Source organism: Protopterus annectens, chromosome 3.part1, assembly GCF_019279795.1.
Source record: "Protopterus annectens isolate FY-2018-M chromosome 3.part1, PAN1.0, whole genome shotgun sequence".
Classification (NCBI taxonomy): Eukaryota; Metazoa; Chordata; order Ceratodontiformes; family Protopteridae; genus Protopterus; species Protopterus annectens.
Genome location: NC_056732.1, coordinates 221,632,296 through 221,656,733, shown reverse-complemented (window position 1 = coordinate 221,656,733; position 24,438 = coordinate 221,632,296). Strand labels below are relative to the sequence as shown.

General features: G+C 40.9%; 1 protein-coding gene across 1 annotated transcript in view; it reads left to right on the top strand.

Annotated features, from left to right (window-relative positions):
• MRPL3 (mitochondrial ribosomal protein L3) overlaps window positions 1-24,438 on the top strand; it is a 780,509-nt gene that overhangs the window by 649,699 nt on the left and 106,372 nt on the right. The window contains 1 exon segment of the mRNA XM_044066729.1: window positions 10,694-10,771. Within this exon segment, the coding sequence (XP_043922664.1) occupies window positions 10,694-10,771 (78 nt within the window).

Genomic DNA, 24,438 nt, shown 5'->3' with positions numbered 1-24,438 from the left:
CCAGTCGCCAGTTCGCCGGTACTCAGTGAGGCGCTTTCGCAGCCCATGATACCCGCTACTTCTGATTCGCTGGCCTCTACTGAGACCCATTCAGAGTCTGGTATGACTCAAGATACTTCAACTATGGAACCCGCGGACGTCTCTACCTTGGATGGGTCCGGAGTCGCTGTGCAGGCACCGGCTTCTGAGGGTGTGTTCAGGCCTATGGACTTGCATGTTAAACCAACGCCTCCTTCTTCTCTTAGGCCTAAATCTCGAACCATGCCTAAAAAACTGATGCCCAGGCCACATACTCAGGCCTCTATGCCCAAAACAACAAATGATAAGAATGTCTGAAGATCTAATAACTCTAATCAGGGGTAGCCAACCCCCCCTTTCTAAGAGGCCTAGGACTGAAGTGGTTTATGAATCTTCTGACCAGGATTCTGTATTTTCTGATTCTTCTGATGATCTGGATTTGCCCGTATCTACTTATGAGGATTCTGATGCAGAGGACTCCATTCTCTCTGCTTCCCCTCCAGAGGATTAAACCTTACATACTCTAAGGGAGCATTTCCACTGGGAAAGCCAGGATTTTTCTTATTCAAAAAAGAGGCTTAGGGATTTCTTACTCCAACCTCAGTATAGGCCTTTAGCTATTCCTCCTGTACTAGACATTGTTGATGATGCCTTTTCGGAATCTAGTTTGGCCCCTGATTCCTTGCCTCCTGCTCCCAGAAAACCAGACAGATACTACAGGGTCCCCGAGTCACACAAGTTCCTTTTTAAAAATCCTATTGCGGATCCAGAGACTTTCACAGGGGCCCAAGGGCATTAAGGCTTCTACTGCTAAAAATCCTACCACTTCTGATAGAGAATCCAGGGTGCTGGATGGATGGGGTAAGAAGATTTACACTTTTGCAACCTTGGCCATTAGAGCTTTAAACTGCCAGTTTCATATGTTAAAGTATCAGCAACATGTTATTGGATTGCTAAAACAGAAACTGATGTTGATTCCTGACTGTGTGGAAAATAAAGAATTACATGATTTAATGCATTCTGCTGAACAAGTTGGAAAATATACTTTGCAATGTGGTTTTGATTCATAGAGGACCCAGAGGCAGGGCTGCTGTTACTGGGTCTGTGCTCAGAAGGCATGTTTGACTTAAGGAACAGTCTTTGCCTGATCATGTTAAAGCTAAATTGTTGGATGCTCCCTTAAATCAGGACTGCCTGTTTGGCAACCAGGCTGAGGAAGTTCTTAAAAAGATGGAAGATGAAGCTAAATCTATGCAAACTGTTAAAGATTTCTTACAAGTTCAGCCTCCTAGATTTAGTAGGCACTGGCGCTTTAAGAAATGGTCCTTTCTAGCCCCTTCCAGGTCTTCTCAAGCCAAACCCAGACACAGCAAAAAACCCAGGTTTCGGTCCCAGGGGGCACACAGGACTAAGCAGTGGGGGGCCTCCACTTCCAAATCTGGGAGTAATAAGACTCCCCCCTATGGTAAAGTGTCTCAATGACTTCCTTTTAAAATTTCCAAGCACTTATCAACTGACTGCCCCTTTGGGGGGAAAGATTGCTCTTCATGAAAAGAACTGGGAACTCATTACCCAGGACGAATGGGTTTTAAATATAGTTTCCCAGGGATACAGATTTCACTTCCACATGTTGCCAACACCAAGCGGGTGGCCGGACCTACCCCCAAATCAATGGGCAGAGGCCCAAAAACAAGTACTGTCTCTCTTAAGCATGGGGGCTATTCAGCTGGTACCAGAAGAGGAAAAGGGACAAGATTTCTACTCGAGACTTTTCCTGGTACCCAGAAAAGAGAATTCATGGCGTCCTATCCTGGACCTGTCTACTCTAAACACCTTTTTGGAGATTCCAAAATTCAAGATGCTGACTCTTCACCAGTTACTTCCTATTCGAGGCAAAGATGCCTGGATGGCAACCCTAGACTTTAAAGGAGCATACCTGCACATTCCAATCAGGGAATCTTGCAGAAGATACCTATGCTTCAAAGCAGGCTACACACAATTCTCTGCACTGCCCTTTGGTTTATCTACTGCGCCCAGGGTGTTCACAAAGTGCCTAGCTCCAGTTATTGCATTTTGCAGGCAAAGAAATATTCAAATATACCCATACCTGGACGATTGTCTAATTCAGGCAGAAAGCCAGGACATACTTTTGAATCATCCTTCTTTTGTACAAAGGGTTCTAACTTGTGTGAGGTACACCATAAACGAAAAGAAATCCCACCTGGTACCCTGTCAACAAATTATATTCCTGGGAGCAAGCTTGAATACAACTTCCCAGATGGCTTACCTCACTCCAGAGAAACGGATTTATTTGACAGCTTACTTCAAACAAGTTTCCACAAAATCCCTGCTATCTGCAAGACAAATACTGCAAGCCTTGGGGTTCATGGCCTCCTGCATTCTTTTAATTCCATATGCAAGACTGCATATGAGGAAGCTACAGTGGTATCTAAAAATTCTATGGTGTCAACATTCTCAGGATTTAGAAGCAATTATTCCTATCATACCTTGCCTACGCCTAGAGATCCTTTGGTGGGCAGAGGCCTGCTACCAAAACAAGGGACTACCTTTCACACCACCCCCTGCAGCCCAAACCCTAACAGATGCATCAGACTATGCATGGGGGGCTCACCTGGCAGGGAAGTGCATTCAGGGCAAATGGAACCCAAATCAAATGCAGCTGCATATCAGTCAAAAAGAAATGTGAGCTCTACAGAATGCTCTGACAGCCTTCAAGGACCACATTCTTCCAGGATATCTAATGGTAAAGACAGACATCACCACTGTTATGTGGTACATAAACAAGCAGGTGGGTACACATTCTTATCCCCTCTGCAGACTAGCCAAGGCATTGTGGAACACAGCCTTGAGCTACCAAGTATACCTACAAGCTCAATTCCTAACAGGAAAATTAAATACACTGGCAGACGGACTAAGCAGAAACATCATGGACCCACACAAGTGGAAACTGGAACCAAGGATTTTCAACATGTTGACAAGCAAATGGGGGAGCCCAGATATAGACCTGTTTGCCTCTCCCCAGAACTACCAATTGGACAAATTTTGCACTTGGACTCCCCACAAACAAGCCTGGAAAGTGGATGCTCTGTCCGTCAACTGGAAATACCTATCAGTCTATGCCTTCCCCCCTCTGCCTCTGCTCTCCAGTGTACTACTAAAAATCAAACAGGATAAACCAAGGTTGATTTTCATTGCTCCAGACTTGCCATGCCAACACTGGTACCCCCTCTTGCACAGTGTGTCACGGTTATCCCCATGGCACCTGCCTCAGACTCCTTCCCTGTTGTCTCAGCAGAAGAACCAGATTCTGCACCCTCAGCTTCAAACACTGAACCTTGCAGCCTGGCTAATTACATAATCTCTCCTTTACCTTCCCTCAGTAAATCTGTGATGGATATCATTTTAGAGGCAAGGAGGCCTAGCACTAGAAAATCCTATGCTGAAAAATGGAAAAAAGATTCTGTACCTGGAACCAATCTCAAGGGATAATCACAGCAGCGCCCAATTTATCTCAGATTTTACAATACTTAACTGAGATGTTTCACAAGGGCCTGTCTTTTTCCTCCATTAAAATCCACGCCTCTGCCATTTCAGCTCATTATAACACAGAACCCCCCCTCTTCTCTCATCCACTGCTCAAGCAGTTCCTCAGAGGGGCCAAAAATTTGACACCATCCAGGAGAGCTCCAACCCCAGCCCTGGGACCTTAACTTTGTTTTGGTGAAACTCACTCTACCTCCTTTTGTGCCAGCTGCTACTCCAGATTTAAAATTTCTTTCTTGGAAAACGGCTTTCCTTTTAGCAATCACTTCAGCTTGAAGGGTATCTGAATTACAGGCCCTTATGGCAGTGGAGCCTTTCATCATCTTTCATGCGGACAGGGTGTCCCTCAGAACCAATCCATCCTTCCTGCCCAAGGTGGTATCCAGTGTGGCTCTTAATCAGTCCATTCATTTGCCAACCTTCTTTCCCAATCCACAGAACAAAGGGGAATGGATACTGCATTCCTTAGATGTACACAGGCAACTCGGATTCTACTTGGACAGGACTAAGCCTCAAAGGAAATCTGAACAACTGCTGGTAGCATTTACTGTAGGGGCAGAGGGGAAGGCTGTTTCAAATCAAACCATTTCTAAATGGATAGGCCATTGCATTCATTTCTGCTATAAGCACCATGGAAAACCTAGGGGATCAGACCTTACTCCACCAGGGTTGCCTCTACCTCTACAGCCTTTCTCAGAGGCGTCCCTACCAGGGACATCCTAGAAGCTGCTACCTGGAGTTCTGTACATATTTTCACCAAGCATTTTCATTTTCCAATTTTCTCTAAATCCAGAGCTGGCTTTGCCACTGCAGTCTTGCAGGGCCTTATAGCTGGTCCTAATGCTATCTAAATTCCTCCTCCCAACCATAGCTTTGGGAATCTACCCAAATGTAATGATTGCAACAGTAAAACATGAAGAACATAGTACAGTTGTGTACACTTACCATAAATGTAGATGTTCGAGTGTATTCACTGTTGCAGTCCTGGTTACCCTCCCTTCAGCCCCCTAACCTCTTTTGGCTATACCTCTGCTTTATTTTACTATGCTTAAAAGCCTTTTTGGTGTATTTTCTTTTTTGTTGGAAGTATATCATTGTACTTTTATATTTAATTGCTCCCCATTAGGGGGGCATCTGACATCTGGGGCAAGAAAAACTGATGTAATGGCATCAGCCGCATGCTTTATACCCCTGATGACTTGACATGATGGAAGAAGGGACAGCAACCGACGCAGGACCCAAGACTTTGTTAATCAGGCCGACTGTGGGCTACCTGCAAGCAGATAACCCAAATTTAATGACTGCAACAGTGAATACATTTGAACATCTACATTTATGGTAAGTGTACACAACTGTTCTTTCTCTTGTTGACCAAAAAAGAATGACATTGATCCTTTTACTACCCCCATTTCTAAGATTCTGGATGTCTTTGCTGAAACATTTGAATGAGGAGCCAGTGGCAGCTACTATCCGAGTTCAGCTAGCTGGCATTTCAAATTTTCATGTAGGAGAAATGGGATCTAACATCATGTCCCACAGGCTATGTAAAGCATTCCTAAGAGGTACTACCCTCTTAAGACCTCCAATAAGAGAACCCCCCCCCCCCAGGATTTAAATCTAGTTTTAGAAATGCTCATTCTCCCCTCCCCCCTTTGAGCCAGCTGCTTTTTGTCCTTTGAAATTTATGACATGGAAGACCTTTTTCTTAACCGCCATTACTTCAGCTAGGAGGGTGTCAGAGTTACAGGCATTATCTATTTGTCCCCCGTACTTGATTTTCCACAAAGATAGAGTTTCTCTCAAACCAGTCCCTCCTACTTACCTAAGGTGTGGTCAGAGCACAGTTTAAATCAATCCATAGAGCTTCCTGTATTCTTCCTTAATTATGGCAACAAGCAGAGTATAAGCTCCATCAATTGGACGTTCATAGACAGCTACGTTTTTATTTACACAGGACTAAGGATTTCAGAAAATCTGACCAATTGTTTATATCCTTTGCAGACAACAAGAAAGGTTGTCCAGTCTCTATAGTGACCTTATCAAAGTGGCTTTCGGACACTGTCATACATGTCTACACTTTGTAGAACAAAGAACTTCCAGGAAAAATTGAAGGACACTCAACTAGGGCCTTGGCTACTTCTATTGCATTTCAAGCCAAACCTGCCTTTTGATTCAATCTGTGCGGCGGCTACATGGGCTAATCCTCATACCTTCATCTCTCATTACAAAGTAGATGTGGCCTCCCGGAACAGGGCATCCTTCGGTTCCACGGTCCTGAAGAGTCTTTTCCAGTGAGCCACCCAAGATATAGGTGCTGGGGACACTGTCCCAACCAGCAAGAATGGAGACGAGATGGGGACAACATAACATAAAGAAGTTTTGACCTCACCATAGCATTCCATGTTTGTTGTCCTTCATCACTTCATCTTGCTTTCCTTCTTGCATCCTACATGTAGATGTTCGGTTAGGGGGCATCTGACATCTGGGGCATTCCCCCCCCCCCGAGGGTCGAGAGGAGATTTTCTTCCCTTTTGTTTGGCTACACTGGCCCGAGTTCCCTTTTGCTTACCAGTTGGTTAGACCTAGTCTTTCCTTCCTTTCTCTTTGCTGATGTTTGCACACTCATATGCAGGTCCCTTTTTCATAAGTAAGTTCAGTAAAATTTGGACGTATATAGTTTGGTTGGTTATCATAAACGAGATCTGGGTAACTATCACTAGGCATGTTGGGATAGGGGCTAGCCTCCAGCCAGTAAAAATCTCTCAAGCTATAGTATACGGCCAAGTCAGAGCCGAGGATCGGCTCTGAACCCAACCAGCAAGAAGGAAGGTGAAATGAAGGACAACAAGCATGGAACGTTATGGTGAGTACATAACTTCTTTTTTTGTTTGTTTATTTATTTTTGTATTTATTTGACATTTGTTTACCAGGAAGGTCCGACTGGGTATGAACCCATTTTCAGCAGAGGCTTGGGAAGAAAAGCTCCAGATACACTTTAGCAAAAATTACATAGTTACATTGCTTACAAGACTAGTTGCACAACAAAGTAGTACAATTCATCAAAATAATAATAGGACAGACTTTTTACAAATTTTAGTTCAAAATACTTTTACAGGAAATACAGTCATGTTTCTTAGGAGGGAATGTCTATGAGAGAAGTGGATCTTATAGATTATAAGAAAGGAAAAAGTACAAATTATAATAGTGTGATTATTTAGTAGGTCATGTAGAGCAGAGATAAAAGGAGAGGGGAGGGAATAATAATGAAGGAAGATGGGAGATAGGAGAGCAGTGTAATGGAGGAATTGTTACATAGAGATTGTTATTGAACAACAACACGGCGTTGTCACTTTTTCTTTCACCATCATCAACAGCTGTTCAACTGTTCCTCTCCTTCAGCTATCAACTGACTGGTATCTGGATATCTGAAGTTGTTAATATTTCTTCCCACCAATTTTTATGTTCGCATCTTATGCAAAATGTTGGATTAGTTGAGTGATATATTCATAGTATAATTTAAAAAAAGTAGGGAGAAAATATACAGCCTTGTCACACATTCCCCATCCTTGAAACAGTTAAACTGTATTTATTTCTCACTGTTGCCTGTTGTTTTTCATACAGATTCTACAGGATGAAAATATGGTGACCATTGTCCTCAACTTGCCACAGTTTACTGTGGTCCATATAGTCAAACCCTTTAGAATAGTCCGTAAAGTAGAAGTAAATGTTTTTTCTGAAACACTCTTGCTTTCTCTGTTAATGCAGTGGATGATTTTTTTTTTTTTGCTGAGTGTTTTATTAAACATTTTTTTTGAAAATGCAGTTGATTTTTATTTTTTTATTTTTTTGATTAAGGTATTTTATTAAAAAAAATTTGAAAATGCAGTGGATGATTTGTGATACCTCTGTCCCTTCTAAAACCATCTGCCAGTTTTCTTGTTCCATATATTGCGAAGTCTGGTTGCAGGATTTTGAGCATTAACTTGCTAGCACATGTAACAAGTAAGAGTTGTTTAGTAATTTGAATACTCTGTAACATTGCTCAGTTTTGGTTTTGAAATGATGAAAGGATTGCCTTGGAGTCTGATTGATGTCATTTTGGGGGTCGTAACTACGCACTAATTTTGAATCCTTTCTATTACCTATGAGGGCTGCTTCATTTGTTCAGCAATATACTTGTCCAGAGTAGAAGCTCTGATGTTAAATTGACTCATTCCAGTCCATGTCAGTTGGCTAATTCTCAGCATTTCAGTGTTTATTCTTCTCTCGTCCTTAACTGTATTAATTTTTCCTTGTTCATAGCTTTCTGCATTTTGGGTTCCAGTAATATGTAGTTATTTGCAACTTCAGACTTCCCTTTCTGCTGTGAACATCCCAACAGATCAGGGTACTTTCAGCTTTGATCCATCCACATTATAACGTCTTGCACTCCCCTACTTGTCCTCTGCTTTTCCCCAGTATTGTGCTGCACACTGTCTGACTCAAGGGTGTCATGGTCCAGTGGTATGTGAATGTATGTGTGCCCGCTTGTTTGTCTGTATTTGTTTTTACATAAAGCAGAGTGTTGTGGTAAAAGTGTGCCTGCAAAGGACATATATGAAAAATCGACCTGCTTGAATAGCATTGAAAATACTGAGAAGTAATGTCTTTCCCTCAGCAATAGAAAAATCATTGATGTATTCACAAACTGTAGCAATATTTTATAGCCAGTGAGGAAACACTTTAATAGTTAATAGGGTACTGAGGCTTTTATAGTTTTATTTATTGAGCATATATTGACATGTATTTCACCCATGTGAAAAGAGCACCAGACAATTTAATAACTGAAAAAACAATCTAGTATTTCACAGTTATGTTGCTCTTCTGATAGTTTGGTTCACAGGATTAAAGTTATAACCTGCTGATTACTTTTATCTTGTTATCCTGGATTTGTGTGTCAGCCTCCATTTACTTGCAATAGAAGTCTGCCCAACTCTGAAACACTGCTCTGGGGTCATCCTTAAAAGAGGTTACTTTCCTAGTTTTTTTCCCTGGGTAAGAATGAACAGTTGAAAAAAAAAAAAAAGAACTTGCAAAATTGCCAACTTTTTGTCAGTTTATCATCTACATTCATTATCAGAACTTTTTTCTGGAGTGGGTCCTAAAATTTACTTTTTAAGGTTGTTGGAAAACATACTTGATATTACAACTACAGGTTTGCCTTTGTATATATTCTGAAGGCCGCTGTACTGTGTTGTGACCTTAAGTATGTATGTATTTTGTCTCATTGTTTGGGTTTTGAAGTGAGTTATGCTTGAATTTCTCAGATTTCTCATTTCTCTCATGCTTCCTTAACTAGATAACAGTTTGCAAACTCCTTTCTTATTGATTGTTTTACTACCGTTTTCATTGGATTTAAGGGGGACAAACATGTTGGTCTTTGATGTAAACTGTTTTATAACATAAAAGGAGGAAAAGCTTGGTCATTGAGACTTGCAATGAAGTAAGTTAATTTACAGAGCAAGTCTGTCAAAAGTAAAACGCTGTTACTTAGAGCAACAAATCCTAATCCTACCCTAGTGTCCAAAAGCACAGACACACACACCAAAGTTACATTTTTTTTTACGCATCAAGCAACTTAATACTATGTCATTTACACTTTCAACAATGGACTGCTGAAGCAAACACCACCAACACATTAACTACAGATTTAGATCACTTGTCATGGTTATATAAATCTTTTTTTTTAAATGTTGAACTATAGTGACTCAGTATGAGTGGTATGAACAGTGTTTTTGGGCATTGCCAAAAGGTTTGTTATTCATGCTTCATCTATAAAAAACGGGGATGCTTGTTACTTTGGTCACATTATATATTCATAACTGTTATGCACTATTTTATTTGCTTGTCTTCAGTTTGGGCCATGTATGTAAATTATACAGAAAAGGAGTATGCTGCAGATTGTAATATCCCCATCATCTGTAAACAGTATGTATAGTGAGTATTATTCTTTTAAATTCTCTTCTTCCAGTGTGGTTGCAAGGCAGTAAGCAGTAGAGAAGCCTGCAGTCTGTATGCCAAGTCCTTGAAAATTTGTAAACAGTGTATAAATTCAATCCCTTCCTAAGCAGGGAAGGATTTAACTGTTCAGTGAAACTGCATGCCTCAGTACATTCAACACTAGGAGAAGTGTTTATGGTTTTGTTTCGTTGTAGCAGGTATCACAACTCATTAGAATGTTTATCCCTGCTTATGTTCTGTTGGGGCGCTCTTCTGAGGCACACATCCTGCATATTAATAACTTTTAAATGTCCTTTTTGATAAGATGCAGATATATGCAAAACATTACATTGGTTTTCTTTTAAAGGCTTGTAATAATTTATTGTAGGAGGTTTGTCAGCTTAATTGTTCTTTGCTACCTCTGTTTCTGTTTGTGACTGATATGTGCAGTAGACTTAGTGTGAGCAATCAGTTTAATAATTATAGCGAGCTGTTTAGTAGCCCTGCAGATTGTTTTTCAGAGTTACAGAGCTCACCGATTTGAGCTCAGTTGTGAACCTGTCATGAAATCAATCATCATGAACAAATCTTTATGGCAGATAAACAGCATACTTTAATTACTAATCCGATCAATCAGTTTTCCATTGTGGTAGAAGCAGTATTTTAATCGGTTTGTACATGCATGTGTGTGTACACTAGTAAAATTTGTGTTATGTCTAGATTCATGAGATTTCATTAAAACCTCTTCTGTCATTAGAATGTTGCCATTCAAAATTCATTAGTAGTTAAGCCATCCTTTAAATATAATGCCACCCTTCAGTATGGGCAGTATTGGCCAATATCATAGCAAGAAGCCATAAAGTTCTCTATCTACGTTTGGCTTCAAAACACCCATAGGTGATCTGGTACTGCCCACTAATGCTCTCCCTATTTAGTATCATGGTATTCTTATCTTTTTAGAACATGTGAGAAATTTCTTGATCAACATACAGTGGTTATAGGGCACAGTTTTTTGATGCATCTGTAATACAGTTAATGAAAGATTATTACTGCTGAACAGGCGAGATGCTTTTTTTTTTTTTATTTTATTTTTCCTGTTGTCATCTGTCTAATATCCGTTTCATTTTTGTAGGTTTGGAGAATAAACACAAAACACAACATCATTTATGTAAATGGGTCTGTCCCAGGACACAGAAACTGCTTACTGAAGGTATGTCATTTCAATGTTCCGCACACACTCAGGTCCCCTCCCTACTACAATTTGGAATACAGAATTGTGTCTACTGTAATTAAACAGAAAATATGTTTCTTCAGGGAAGTACGTTTGTTATGTATAATAGTAACAGAAGATTTCCCAGTGTTAGTAGTCCGGTCTTGTCAAAACACATGAATGTTAGGAAGGGACATGGCTGTCACTCCTAGTCCACTGCAGGACGTGTCAGCCTTTGATCCAGTTGTAGTTCATTGCTTGTTTCCTGTCAGCCAAGTATAGGTTACTGAGCTATGGCACCGAAAAGCATTCTTCCTTGGGCACAAAAAAGCATGCTGGTTTCATTAAGGAAGATGTGTGTAAACTGGAATTTGATGTTCATAATACATTTTTTTTCAGTGCTAGCTAGCTAATTGTGGTTTGATCTGGCCATATACATTTTTTCTACAAGTATGCTTTATTTAGAGAATGAACACCAGATCAGAGTCTGATTTGTACAACCATTTTTCACATTTTTGCTGAATTATGTAAACTTGGGTAATGCTTAACACCTAGACATTGGCTGTTTCTTGTTTTTTTTTTTTCCTGGGCAGCCATAAACTGATACAGACAAGGCTTCATTTATTTGGCTGATGTGTGTTCTATTATAGTTGTTTCTGAACAGTTTCATCAGGTTTTTGAGTTGTATGTGTTGACTTTGCTGCACTGTCATTTTTTTTTCAAAATATTTTGATTCTGGAAGATGCAAAACTTATTCATAGATTTCAGGTCTACTGTCTTGCTTGTGTCACCCAAATGGTGGAAGTGGTGTGTCCCTATAGCTTGCATTCAGAATGATGTTATCTGTTTATGGGGTGGGGGTGCCATGTAGCTCTTAGTCTAAAAACCTGTATAGTACAGATGCCATAGTACCCAGTCTGGGGTTAAGGCAGACTAACGCAGGTTAGGAGACAAAGTTGCCAGCACCTGACAGCAGATTAATGGATGAGAGGACACAGAAGTGGGCACTCAGCACTTTCATTGTTGCCATACAGGGGATACACAGTACAGGTGGGTGAGGGGGCTCAAGCTTGATTGGGAGGATACTTGATTGGCAAACAGCGGAACAAAAAGCACCTGGAAAAAAATATGCTGTAGTACACTGACAGCATATTTGTGGTCAGTTAGGCCACAGATAGTTACACAATTCCAGTTCCACATTTGCAAGCATAGCTTTGTGTTTTAAAACAGACTGTTGTTCAACACTGCATTTGTGATACTGGGTAGCATCTTTTGTTTTCAGATTTTCTTCAGGTAATGACATAGTTGCAGTCTGAATTCCAGTGATCCCCCAGTTCATACACAAATCATTTCTGTCATGTAGTGGACATAAGATAAAAAGAGCTTTCCTCTGCCATTGTATTTGAGAAATGTATTGCATGCTGTCCCACCACAGATTTATAAGTAATTGGGCTATCCTATCAGTCACTGCTGGAGTTTGAGTTATGTTGAAAATTTGAATGTTGGCACTGTCGTACAACTGTGCAATTGATGCATAATTTAGGGAAGGTGAGGTGCAGACCCTCCCTCCCTTTCAACTGCTTATCATTCAATAAATGGTGAGTCAAAAACTGCTATAGTGGATTATATATAACTAAGTAATTGCAGTTGTGGTAAACAAGATGTTTCAGAAGATCACCACGTAGAATTTTTATGTTGTATGGGGCTTAATTATATTATTGAAATGTATATGTGCCAATTTTAACAAGGCTAATAGGCTTTGACATAAGGCATATTACTCTTATTTTGCAGAAGAATGTGTAAAGTCATTAAAGAATCATTCCAGCAGTTACATAAATCAGTTTGCAGTGGAATAAGAGAGAAAAGGGGAAAAATAGAAAGGAAAAGGCAGGCAGTGGAAAAGGAGGCAACCAGCAATTCTTCTATTAAAAAAGACATCATGGATGCGAATTATATCTACATCATTAGCACTTCACACAGGAATCTTAAGCGAGTCACCAGAGTATCTTCAGAACAGCCACCAATCCTGGTACTTCATTTTGTGAAAGTAAGAATAGCACCTTTGTCAGTACCATCTTTGGAAGGTACTAGAGTAATTCTTGATATTAAAGAGACCCAAGACCAGGAATATGAATATGTCTGAGTACATAAAACAAACTACCCACAAGACTTGAATGATGTCCTTCAAGAATGCAACTGCAGTCATAACATATGGGTTGTCATGCCTCAGGCAGCCCTCCAAAGCCTGGGCAACAGCTGGAGTATAAAGGCATCCCATCTTCTCCAGTCTTTCTTGAGCAGAAGCAGTTCGCAAGTGCGGTCGGTCAGCTCCTGAGTTTTCAGGGAACATTTATTCTTGCCTCAGCCGATGTCAGAACAAATTGAAAAAGTTAATAATTGTTTGTCTTGTGATCAACCGACAACCCAATCAGGCTGACGCACACAGCGTTAGTAGCGACCCGGTCTCGTTGTTGATTTTCCGACACCATTTCTGTGGACAAGGTTACGCTTCTGCACGGGGCTGCTAGGCCCCTGTTTCATCCTAAGCCTGCTACCCAGGCCTCTTCATCTGATAGATGACCTCTCTTGGATGTTGGCTATTCCACCTGTTATGGATGTTTGGGATGATGTTTGATGATTTACAGAAAAAGTTTAGCCTCTCTGAGCCTTGATAAAAGGCATTGCAGGATCTACAGACAGTCAAGGATTTTCTTTCAGGCAGCCACCCATATTTCAGCGAAAACTGGCCTCTCTAAGAATTGGTCCCCCCCTTCAGACAAGTTTCAAAGGGGAGGGAAAAGATTATCCTTATTCTCCTCAAACTGGCATATCTTAAATCCAAGGACAACTGGGATTTGATAGACAGAGGTTACAGATTCCACTTCCACACATTACCAATAAGACAAGGGCATGCCCTGCCAATCACATCATCAAAGGGCAGGCCACTCACCAAGTTTATTCAAGGCTGCTCCTTGTTCCAAAAAAAAAAAACAAATGGAGACCCATACTGACTCAACACTCACACTTTTTTCTTGGTGCCAAAGTTCAAAATGCTGACGTTGCAGCAACTCCTTCATGCTGGGCAAATTTGGACTATGTCATGCATACTGCAGGCCTTGGGATACACAGTCAACTTCACTTTCAAGTCAAAAAAACTATGCCATCCCCAATTATTATTTTCCTAGGAGCCAAACTGGACACAAAAAACCAAATGGCCAGAGTCACAGAGGAAAAAGCAAGGACATAATCCCACTTATTCCATGTCTGCAAAAGGAATTCCTATGGTGGGCCAGAGCAGTCAGTAAAAAACAAGGCATGTCTTTCAACAGATCCAAATGATTACAACAGAAAATCACTACAACAAGGGCATTTGCTAATAAGGACGTATAACACCACTGTCATGTGGTACAAAAAAAAAGGGAGGAAACACACACTCCCTCTCCCTCTGTCAGGCTAATAATGCTTAATGGGAAAGCTGAAAGGCCTGATGAATTTACAAATCCCAGTTTGTACCAGGCAAGGACAGGAGCTGGTGGACCAGCTGAGCAGAAATTTCAGGATATCACCTGAAAAAGTTCTGCACAAGGACTCATCCCCTAGCCCTGGAAAACGGATGCCTCCTCCAGCTGAATTCTTCTCTGAAATTTTATGCATTCCTCCTCTGCCTGCCTCTGGAGACCAAGATAATGAAGAAGAAGATCAAAGAAACACCAGGCATTCTAAGAGGAATAAAGAATATCAAAAACCTCCAGAGAGACAGCCAGTACCTGCATGGACCTCAATTATGGAAAAAAAAACTCTTTTCCCCCTTAGTTTGAGCAACTCTAAGAACAAATTCGAGATTCATGCCAAAATGGCAGTGCTCCCTCTCTATTTCACATCACACAGAGTTTCCCTCTAAAAATCCTACATTCAAAACAAAAGGAAAAGACTACTATACTACTTTTGGACATCTACCTGCCTACATTCTGTACTTGGACTCAAACAAGGCCACAAAACTGTCCTGACTGCATGTTTAACATGACAACTGAACTTGGAATACAACAAAAACAAAATCCAATGGAAGTCTTTCCAACTGTTTCTGCTATTCATTCCATGGTTTCTCCTACTCCTGAATGTGCAAAAAGCACCCCTGTTTCTACATTACTGTTGGATTATAAATTGTTTGCAGGGAAGTACTTTGACACCATACAGGGTACTACTAGGCAATGGCAGGGACATGCACTGGTACTCCAAGTGGACCAGCAGAAGTCTGTATTTGGTATATAAACTGACAGACTCACCTGTACCGTTTGTGTGTTTTGAGGAGTTGTATATGGATAAGAGTGTCTCCTTGTCCTGTTTTTGACTAAAAATCCCATTCCTTTAGTTCTTTCCCAGAAGACTGTATATTTCTAGAGAAAGTTTAAGTTACATGGGAGAATGTCTATCTGGCTTTGCTGATGATCCCTTTCCTTTCAGAATGTATTTTTAAAAACAGTGATGTTACCATAATCTAAATGGATCACGCTTTCTTTACTTGAAACCTTTCAAGATGTAGAAAATGCTAACATTCCCCATCCAAATATCCAGCATTCAAGCCTGCAGGAAGGATTTTAGATTGTACAAAGGCTATAGAGGGGAGAGACAGGACATTTGTAATAACTAAAAAGTTAATCCTGCAACACACACGCACGTGCACACATAGGTTCATAAGTGTTTACTAGGCTAACAACCCAAGGGCCTTTTTAAGCCTAGCCATGCATCCCAAATCTCTGACAAGTTCTGATATCCTTGATAAGTGTAAGAAAGCATGGGCCTGGGAGATGAACCATTTACAGGTTACCTGTTTGCATTAGAGACATAGGTGCCAAACCAGGGATGAATTTCTGGTTTCCCATCCAGTTGTCCAAGTTACACTTGAATTGCATTAGGGAGAAACTCTGCTTCACATGTATGGGGAACCTGTTTCATAGACAGGGTATTCTCTGGGATGCATACATATCTCTCCAGCATGTCCTATTTATATCACAGCCAAGGTTTAAGTCTTTAGAACAGGTAATTCTGGTGCTGTTTGTTTTGTGGATATGCAGGAGGTCCATTAAAGTGGGGTTTGACAATGCCCTGTATGCCAGGCATAGATCTCTCCATCAAAAGCCTGTAGGAGACAGAATACAGGGATAGGGCCTTGAGGCGGTCTGAATAGGACATATTACTTATGCTTTGTATTCTTTTAGTGAGGAACCCCTATGGATGTTCCAGTTGTTGGATATGCCTGGTTAGGTACATACCAAAGGGTGCATTGTACTCAATGATAGTTCTGAAGAATGCCGAATACAGTGGAACAATGACTTCCTTGGACTTAGATGCCATACCTTTGTTTATAAGTTGTGCAACATAGAATGATTTCCTCACCTCTGTAGACACATGATGATGAAAGGCTAGATTAGTGTGTGTGTGTCCCTAAGTCTCTGACTGCTAAGTCAACTCTAAGGGGTGTGTTGTCAATATAAGTTACCAGGGATGGATGACTTCCCAAAGGATACTAATTATGCATTTCTTGGCATTTAGTTTTAGTCCATGGGTCTGACAACCAGTTATCTGTCTGTGTCAGCCCCTTCTGGAGAACATTTGTGTCAGTGTGAGTTTCAATGACAGCTCCTAATTTGCAATCATCTGCAAATTTAGTCAGCCAGAGACCACTTTCATTGACCTTGACTTCTGAGAAGTAAATGCCAAAAAGGAGCGGTCCAAGGACTGATCCTTGAGGGACTGCACATGTGACTGGCCTCTCTGTAGAGGTGGACTCCCCAATTCTAACTTCCTGGGTCCTGTCTGTGAGCCATTTGTTTATTCACCGTGTGATATACAGGTTTGTACCTAACCTCTTGAATTTGTCAGCAATGCTTGAGTGGGTTATTGTGTCAAATGCCTTGGCCAGGTCAAGGTAGGCAGTGTGAACAATTTTGCCCTCATCCATTGCTTTGGTGACCTTCTCAAAGAAGTCCACCAGGTTGAGTCGGCATGATCTGCCCTTGACTAAACCAAACTGGGTTGGGTCCAATTTTAGGAGGCTTACTATATCTCTGTTGATCATCTCCATGTTAATTCTTTTCATGGCTTTACATATAAGACTAGTGAGACGTATGAGTCTGTAGTTCACAGGGTCTGTAGATGGACCACCTTTGTGCAGAGGGATGACTGGTTGCCTTTCTCCATTCATGAGGTACGAAGCCTGTTTGGAGGTTAGTTAAATAGTAATTCCAGAGGCCCTGATGGGTCATGTTTCATGCTATTTAGAAGACATCCTGGGATATTGCCTGGAACCATTGATGCCGTGTTCTTTTTGGATAGAGATAGCATACCCATGACCTCTAGTAATAGTAGAGGGAGCTATATTTGATGATATTTCCTGAGGGAAGGTTGATGGGGAGAAAGAAGTAAAGTTGGAGCTGAATTTATCAGCCAGGAAGTTTGCTATATCTTCTGGCTTAGTATAGGGGCTCCTTTTCAATGAGCTCTGCACACAATTGTGTATTGCCCTTGAGGTTGTAAACATAGCTAAATAATGCTTTGTGGTTGTCCTTGGCCTGGGAGGCCAAATTTACCTCAAATTTGGCTTTGATAGACTTTATTGTTGTCTGAGTTGTTTGTTTAGTTTGATGAGAGTGCTTTCATCCTTCTGGGTACTGCACCTCCTAATTTATGCCATGATTTTTTTCCTCCTGTTATACATCCGACTGATTTTGTGATTCCACCAGGGTGGCTTGTTTTTTGAGTTAGTTCTGTACTTCTTCCCGGGTGGTACAGCTACCTGTATGCAGCTATTAACATGCTTGTCCAGGGTTTCTGTGAATAGTTCTGCATAGGCAGAAAGTGTTCTCAGGGTTTATAGGGGCTTGAAATTTTGCAAGGTTCTCACTTAGTAGCAGGAGGTTCATAGATGTGTACTAGGCTAATGGCCCTAGAGCCTTTACAAGCCTAGCCCATAGAAGTGCTCTGGCATCGTGCCACCCAATGTTAGTTCCCAGTGCCTCTATCAAGTAGAACCACTGCAGTGATCCTTGGGGTGATCTTTCTATTTCCCATCCACTCATCAAGATTTCTCTTGAGAGCCAGTGAGGTGCTCTGCTTGACATGTATGGGAAGTCTATTCCAGAGCATGGACAGCCTCTTTGTCATGAACCTGTCCCTCCAGCATGTTCTGTTGATTGTGGTAATGAGGCTGAGGTTTCTGGAGCGTGTGGTGCGGAGGGATTTGGATTATTTTATTGCAGCATTTCTAACAGAGCTGGGTCAGACATGGCTTTGTAAGTCAAGCAGAGATCGCCTCTTAGTAAACAATATAAGACAGAGAATAGCTGGAGTTTTTTTGAGTCTGTCCATGTAGGTTAGCCTTAGAATAGTTCCTGAATATTACCTGTTGAGCTGGGGTCCAGGTTTTATTTTTACTTCAAAGGAGACCATTTTGTGGTCTGACCTTACCAGGGAAGGCATTACAGTAGAGGGTGTGCAGCAGACTTACATATTAGTGAGGACCAGATAGTGCATGGTTGCACCCCTAGTTGGTGTATTGACTATCTGTTCGAGGGAGTTTGTGTTTACAAAATCCAGGAATCTCTGTGCATGAACATTTGATGTCATATAGGATTCCCAGTTAATAGTGGGGTAATTAAAGTCACCCATGAATATGGTATTAGGTTAGGATGGTTAGTGTTTCTAATAAGTTTAAATACATGGTATGGGTTTCCTGGGTCATAGAGGGGGATCTGTAGCTTGCAAGGAAGTGGTATTAGATATTTACCTATGTTGATTTGAACATGAAGCAGCTCAAGTGCATTGTCCTGTTTGACCAGCCTTGAAGTATATTTACTTTTTATGTAAAAAGAGACACCTCTACCTTTAGTCCCTGTCTGTGAAGTAGTTGGTCTAAATGTGTGGAAAGCATTTTAACCTTGCACTGTTGGTGTGCTCTCCGTGGCTTTAAACCACGTCTCAGAGATTGCACAGACATCAGCATTCTCTAGGGTAAAGAGAGCTTCCAGTGGGTGGAGTTTTTTGTTTAGGCTCCTAGCATTGAGCAGTAATACCTTGAGATTTTCTTGGTTTTGATTTACTAGGTCGGAAGTAATTTCAGTTTGGCATTGCCTAAAAAAGGAACTATTGGGGAAGGCAATGTTTTAGCTAATGTTCGAAAGCCTAGAGGGGAGAGGTGCAGACCATCCATAGCAAAGCTGCATGCTCTGTTTACCGTCTCCTTCCATGCTGACAAATATTGCACCACCTTAGAATGACACCAGAAACTAAGCCAATTATTAAAGTCAATCATCTTCTGCTCGTATTGTGGCATCATCCTTGGAAAAGGTAAAATTCTGCTCATTGCTAGGCTCATACCAGCCAGACACCCATATTCCGAGAGCTTTATGATGTCTCTCTTCATATAGTCTAGGGAGGTGCATCTCAGGTCATTTACTCCCACATGGACTATGACTGAGTCATATTGGTAATTGTGGTCCAATGACCTGAGTGCATGCGTAATGTGGCGGATCCTAGCCCCTGATAAGCAACTGACCGTAACTTTCTCCTTACTCAGCCTGGTGAGAGAGACATCAGTGTGTCTCACGATGTAGTCTCCAGTGACCAGAATGTTGGATTATGTGTTAACTTGCCTTATGGGCTTAGAGGTAGAGGCTCCATGAGATGTAGCTCTATATGTTGATCTGGGTGTTGTTTTGAAAGTGTGTGTTTGGGGCTGCTGAGGGTATTTCTTATGTGTACTTTGTCTAGGAGGTCTTTGTGGTTTAGGAAGGTTACATGTAAGTGCCTCAGTGGGTCTATTTGTCTGCTTTGAATTGTGCGTGATGGGTGCAGCATGTGTACTACTGACAACCTTATTGACATTAGGAGTACTTTTATGTGAGAGCTTTGCCTCCCATGACGTGTAAGTACATCTCTCACATACCATATCAGTTTATTTGAGAATTAACTGGTTGTCAGTAATCATGAGGCAATATCTACATTGCCTCAGGATGCCCATATCCACCAAGCCAGTAACGGAGACCGTATGTGGACAGTGCGTGTCACTGCAGATTAGGTGTCCTGTGTACATCTAGATATTGGAGAAATTTCAATTGTGCTTTTACAGGATAAATTTCACTCAAGGTGTCTGTACAGAGCACTGCCAAGCAGTTGAGGGGAAACTAATACGTACACCCAGAAAATTTAAGGATGAAGTATTTAGGCAGATATTCTGAAGTTAGAAACAAATCAAACAGTACTTACTGAAAACAGAATTAGCTTGTCAAGAATGATGAAAAGAGGGGAGTTGCATGAATGGCTACTGCCTGGATACTAGTAATGCTGGTCTCACCACAGCTTCACTCTGTTGAGATACAATACTCCTTTGCTTCTTCCCTCATCAGAAGCAAAATGTTAGTACCAATCCCAAGAAGAGAATCAGGCCACAGCCTGTTTGGTGATCCACAGTCTTCGCCCAGATGATGGAAGGGTCTGTAGGCTTGTAACCTTTTTCTGGTAGATGCCTCAAATAGCAACCAGAACAGTCAGGTATGTTAAGCACAGATACTCACTCTCCAACCAGAAACAGGAATCAATGCACTCTGCTCCTGCTCTCACCAGGATCAGGATATAAGCACAGATTCCAAGCTGTCACCTATAAAGCACTTATTAAGCTTTCTGGTGATCAGCAGTCTCCAGGAAATAGCATCAATGCACTCCTTCTCTCAACAGGAGAAAACAGAGGCACTAATCCCAAGATGATTACTGAGAGGCAGAATGTGGGCTTTACAATAACTGGTGGTCTTGCAATAGATGCTTAAAGGTAAGATGAAAAAAAAATGTATCCTAAACACTGTAGTGTGCACTAAGCAGTTAGATATGAAAGTGGGTAACTTAAGTTTTAGCTGTACAAAAAGTTAGGTTTTAGTGGAGAGCCACTATTTTTAAAAGAGCAGGATAGATTGAAAGGGGGTGGGCACTTTTGTATTCTGGTACTATGGAATACAGTAGGATGGCCAATAAATTTAAATAGTTGAAGGGGAGTGATTTCACAGAATGATAATTTTGTGCTTACTCACACCAGCCAGTAAAAGTAGAGAGGAAATGAGATATATGGTCAAATTAACATAAGGGGCAGGCAACTAGAAAGACAGTGGTGTTTAAGAACATAACACTACCAGGGTGGGAAGACATTTCTAAAAAATTCTGTCTGACTCACAAGAGACAGAATTATGGTCTCTTTTCAAGTTTTAATATGCAGATAAAAGCAGAATATAAGTAAAACACAGTGTAACGAAAACAAATCACAGTATACAAAATAGAAAAAGATAATAAAGTAATACAAAATACAAGAAATAAAAAGCAAACTAACCTTTCTCCTCACAGCAAGCTGTGACAGAGTCTGGGTGAGCCTTTCCAGTAAACCTCTGAAATGTTTAATTTTACCTCTTAAATAGAAGATTTAGTTCCTAGCTCCACCCCCTCAGTTCACAGATGGTTAACCTTAACTGACCTGTTCTAACTTATGTGTAACTCCTTAATTCAACTGTTTCAAAAAAGAAAGTCATTCTCATTCGCTACTTTGCCTTTTGAAAGAGAGTCCAGACTGCTGGAAAAGTGTAGAGAGAGAGTGTATACTTGCAGTGATCTTTGTCAGGCCTCTGAACAATAAGATGCACATGGTTATGGTTACCACCCATTCCTGTTTGCTTAGGATGGTCCTTATTTGGGCAGTTGCGTCCTGTGAAAAATGAAACATGGTAAATGTCAACAAAACAAAAGACAGCTCAGCAAATCAATGCAGGATCAAATCAAAGAACAAAAAGAAAAAATATAGGATTGTCCAAACATGGTAGCACTTTGTTAAAAGACAAGTTAAATACACTTTCACTAATGCTTCTTCAGGTCAATACATCCACTTACTTATAGCCTCTGTTACAAAAATCAAATATCATCTAACTGACCATTTAAAACATTATTATTAGTATTTAGCCTAGTACGATGCATCATTTGTCCATTTGAAATACTGGACAACGTAAAAGGAGACTGCATGGTACTTCTGTGTAACTGCCTCCTATAAACACGTGTTTGTGCTCCCATCCAAGGTTTCCCAGACCATAGATATATCATCCACAAAATGCTTATGTAACAGTACTTTGCTCCTAGACGTTACTTTCAGAAAAAGGCAAACTGATCCTCCCACAAAGCTAGAACAGTTTTAGCATATGTATTTGCAACATGGGGTACTCATAGCTACCCCTTGTTTTTGCAGATAATACTCGTTTTTGTAAAAAAACTATTTTTAAGCATCAGTTCTAATAAACTATATAAGAGTATTAATCTCTGAACTCTTTTTGTTAGTGGTCTTACAAACAAAACTTCTCGGGTAATCTCTAATCCTATATCACAGGAATCAACATCCAATGTAGCAAACATATTTGAGTTACTCACATTTGTAACCACCAAGCCGTGTAACTGTTTCAAAAAATCCATGTTTTGTTTTATGTGGCTAGATTGTAATAATGTCCCTCTTAACTTTTTTCCCAGATATTTTCAGAGGATTTCAACCCCATCCCAGAGACATTAGATAACATGGGTGTTTCTTTCCTACCAATTTGCTCCATACGGACTACCAAAAATTCACTGTCAGGTGTGGCATATGAAAGAAGTCTAATTCTTCAAATGTTAAAAATCCATTAATGAGTAATCAGTATTGACATTTGCTACTGTATTATCTACGTGTGATTATATTTATGTATGTTGAGATGCGTTGTCATCATTTAACTAGTATTGTCATCCACAGTGATTCCCCCACCTTTATGTGTATTCTTGACAACTATGCTGTCATTCTTGACCGAAGAGTCTAATGTATTTCTCTCACCATATGTTAGCTTATAATTGTGTTCTTTTTCCCTTTTCATATAATGCATAGTTATCTTTTTTCACAGGCCTGTTGAAATGCATTTACTGAAACATTGCTATTAGGCATAAATGCACCAGGCTTTTTAAGAACATTAATTCTAGCATCTTCAGTTTCATCACCATCATCATCATTATCATCAGCAGCCCCTTTTTCCCATTTTTTTTCTACGTGGGGTCAGGGTAGCATGTTAACTGTCGCCAACTCTCTCGATTCACTGCCACATGAAAAAAACTGCCCAAACTGGGAGCCATAATTGACTCTGGCTGACACGGACATCCTCCAAAAGGGCCTTACTGGGATGGACACCTGATGTCAAAGTCATGGCCTCAAGCTAAATGCCAAAAAATGCATAGTCATCCCATTTGGGAAAAACAAAACACCCACGAATTACCACATAGGTGGCAGCCCCCTTTATACAGAAGAGGTAATAAGAGATCTGGGGACCCAGGTAGATTGTAATCTCTCCTATGACAATCATATTGACAAAGTAGTTAGGAAATCCTTCTATGTGGCCCATCTAATTACTAAAGAGTTCGTATCTAGAAATAAAGAGGTTATAGTGCCCCTCTACTCGTCAGCCATTAGACCCATCATAGAGTACAATGCCCCATTTGGGATGTACCTCACAAGACACTTCCAACAGCTGGAAAGACCACAAAAGTACCTCACCAAGAGGATTACTGGTCTCAAACATATGTCTTATGCAGCCCGACTGAAAAAACTCCAGCTGTACTCAGTGGCATATCGCTTACTCTGAGGTGATCTCTGCCTGACTTACAAAGCCATGTCCAACTCAGAATTGATGGACATGCTCAACCTAAAGAAATCCAAGTCACTGCGAGCCATGCACTCTAGTGAGCTAAATCTCGCCACAACAATAAATAGAACATGCTGAAGGGATAGATTCCTGTCACAGAGACTCCCCATGCTTTGGAACAAAATTCCAAATTACATTAGGTAGAGCCCCTCATTAACAGTCTTCAAGAGAAACCTTGATGAGTTGATGGGTAACAGAAAATACACCCCTGGGATCACTTCATTGGTTCTGCTTGACAGAGGATCAGTTAATTAATCAATGGGGTGGCGAAAGCCGACACACTCTGGCTAGGCTTATAAATGCCCACGGGCAGATAGCCAAATACCTATAGCCTAATACCTACCTATGAACACTGCTGCCTTCTTCAACAGTCATGCCTGATTGTCACATATTCGCAGATCTTCTTTCACACAGTCCATTCACCTCTTTGCTGGATGTCCTCGCTTCCTGTCTGTCCCAAATCTTCCTCACCAGATTGTCTTCTGCTTTTTTGCATGTCCAAACCACCGTAATCTGTTGTCTTTGATCTTTTCTGCAATTGGAGCTACTTTGGCTTCTGCTCTTATATCCTCATTTCTTCGTCTGTCCCATCATTGCATCCTACAACCCTTCTCAGGCACTTCATTTCCATAACCTCTAGCTTCTTCAACTGTTCTGCCTTTACTGCCCAGGTTTCTGTACCATGCAGTAGTACTGGTTGCACCACTGTCTTGTACACCTTACTTTTCAGCTTCTTTGGCATTCTTCTGTCATAGACTACACCTGACACTCTATGCCAGTTGCCTACAGCCCCCCTGATTCTAGCTTTGACCTCTTCATTCAGACTTCCCTTCTCCTCAACCACCCCTTCCAGATACTTGAAGCTGTTTACCTGTTCCACTATCTTCCCTTCTATCTCTATTCTCAGCTTCTTCTGATTTCCCCAATTTG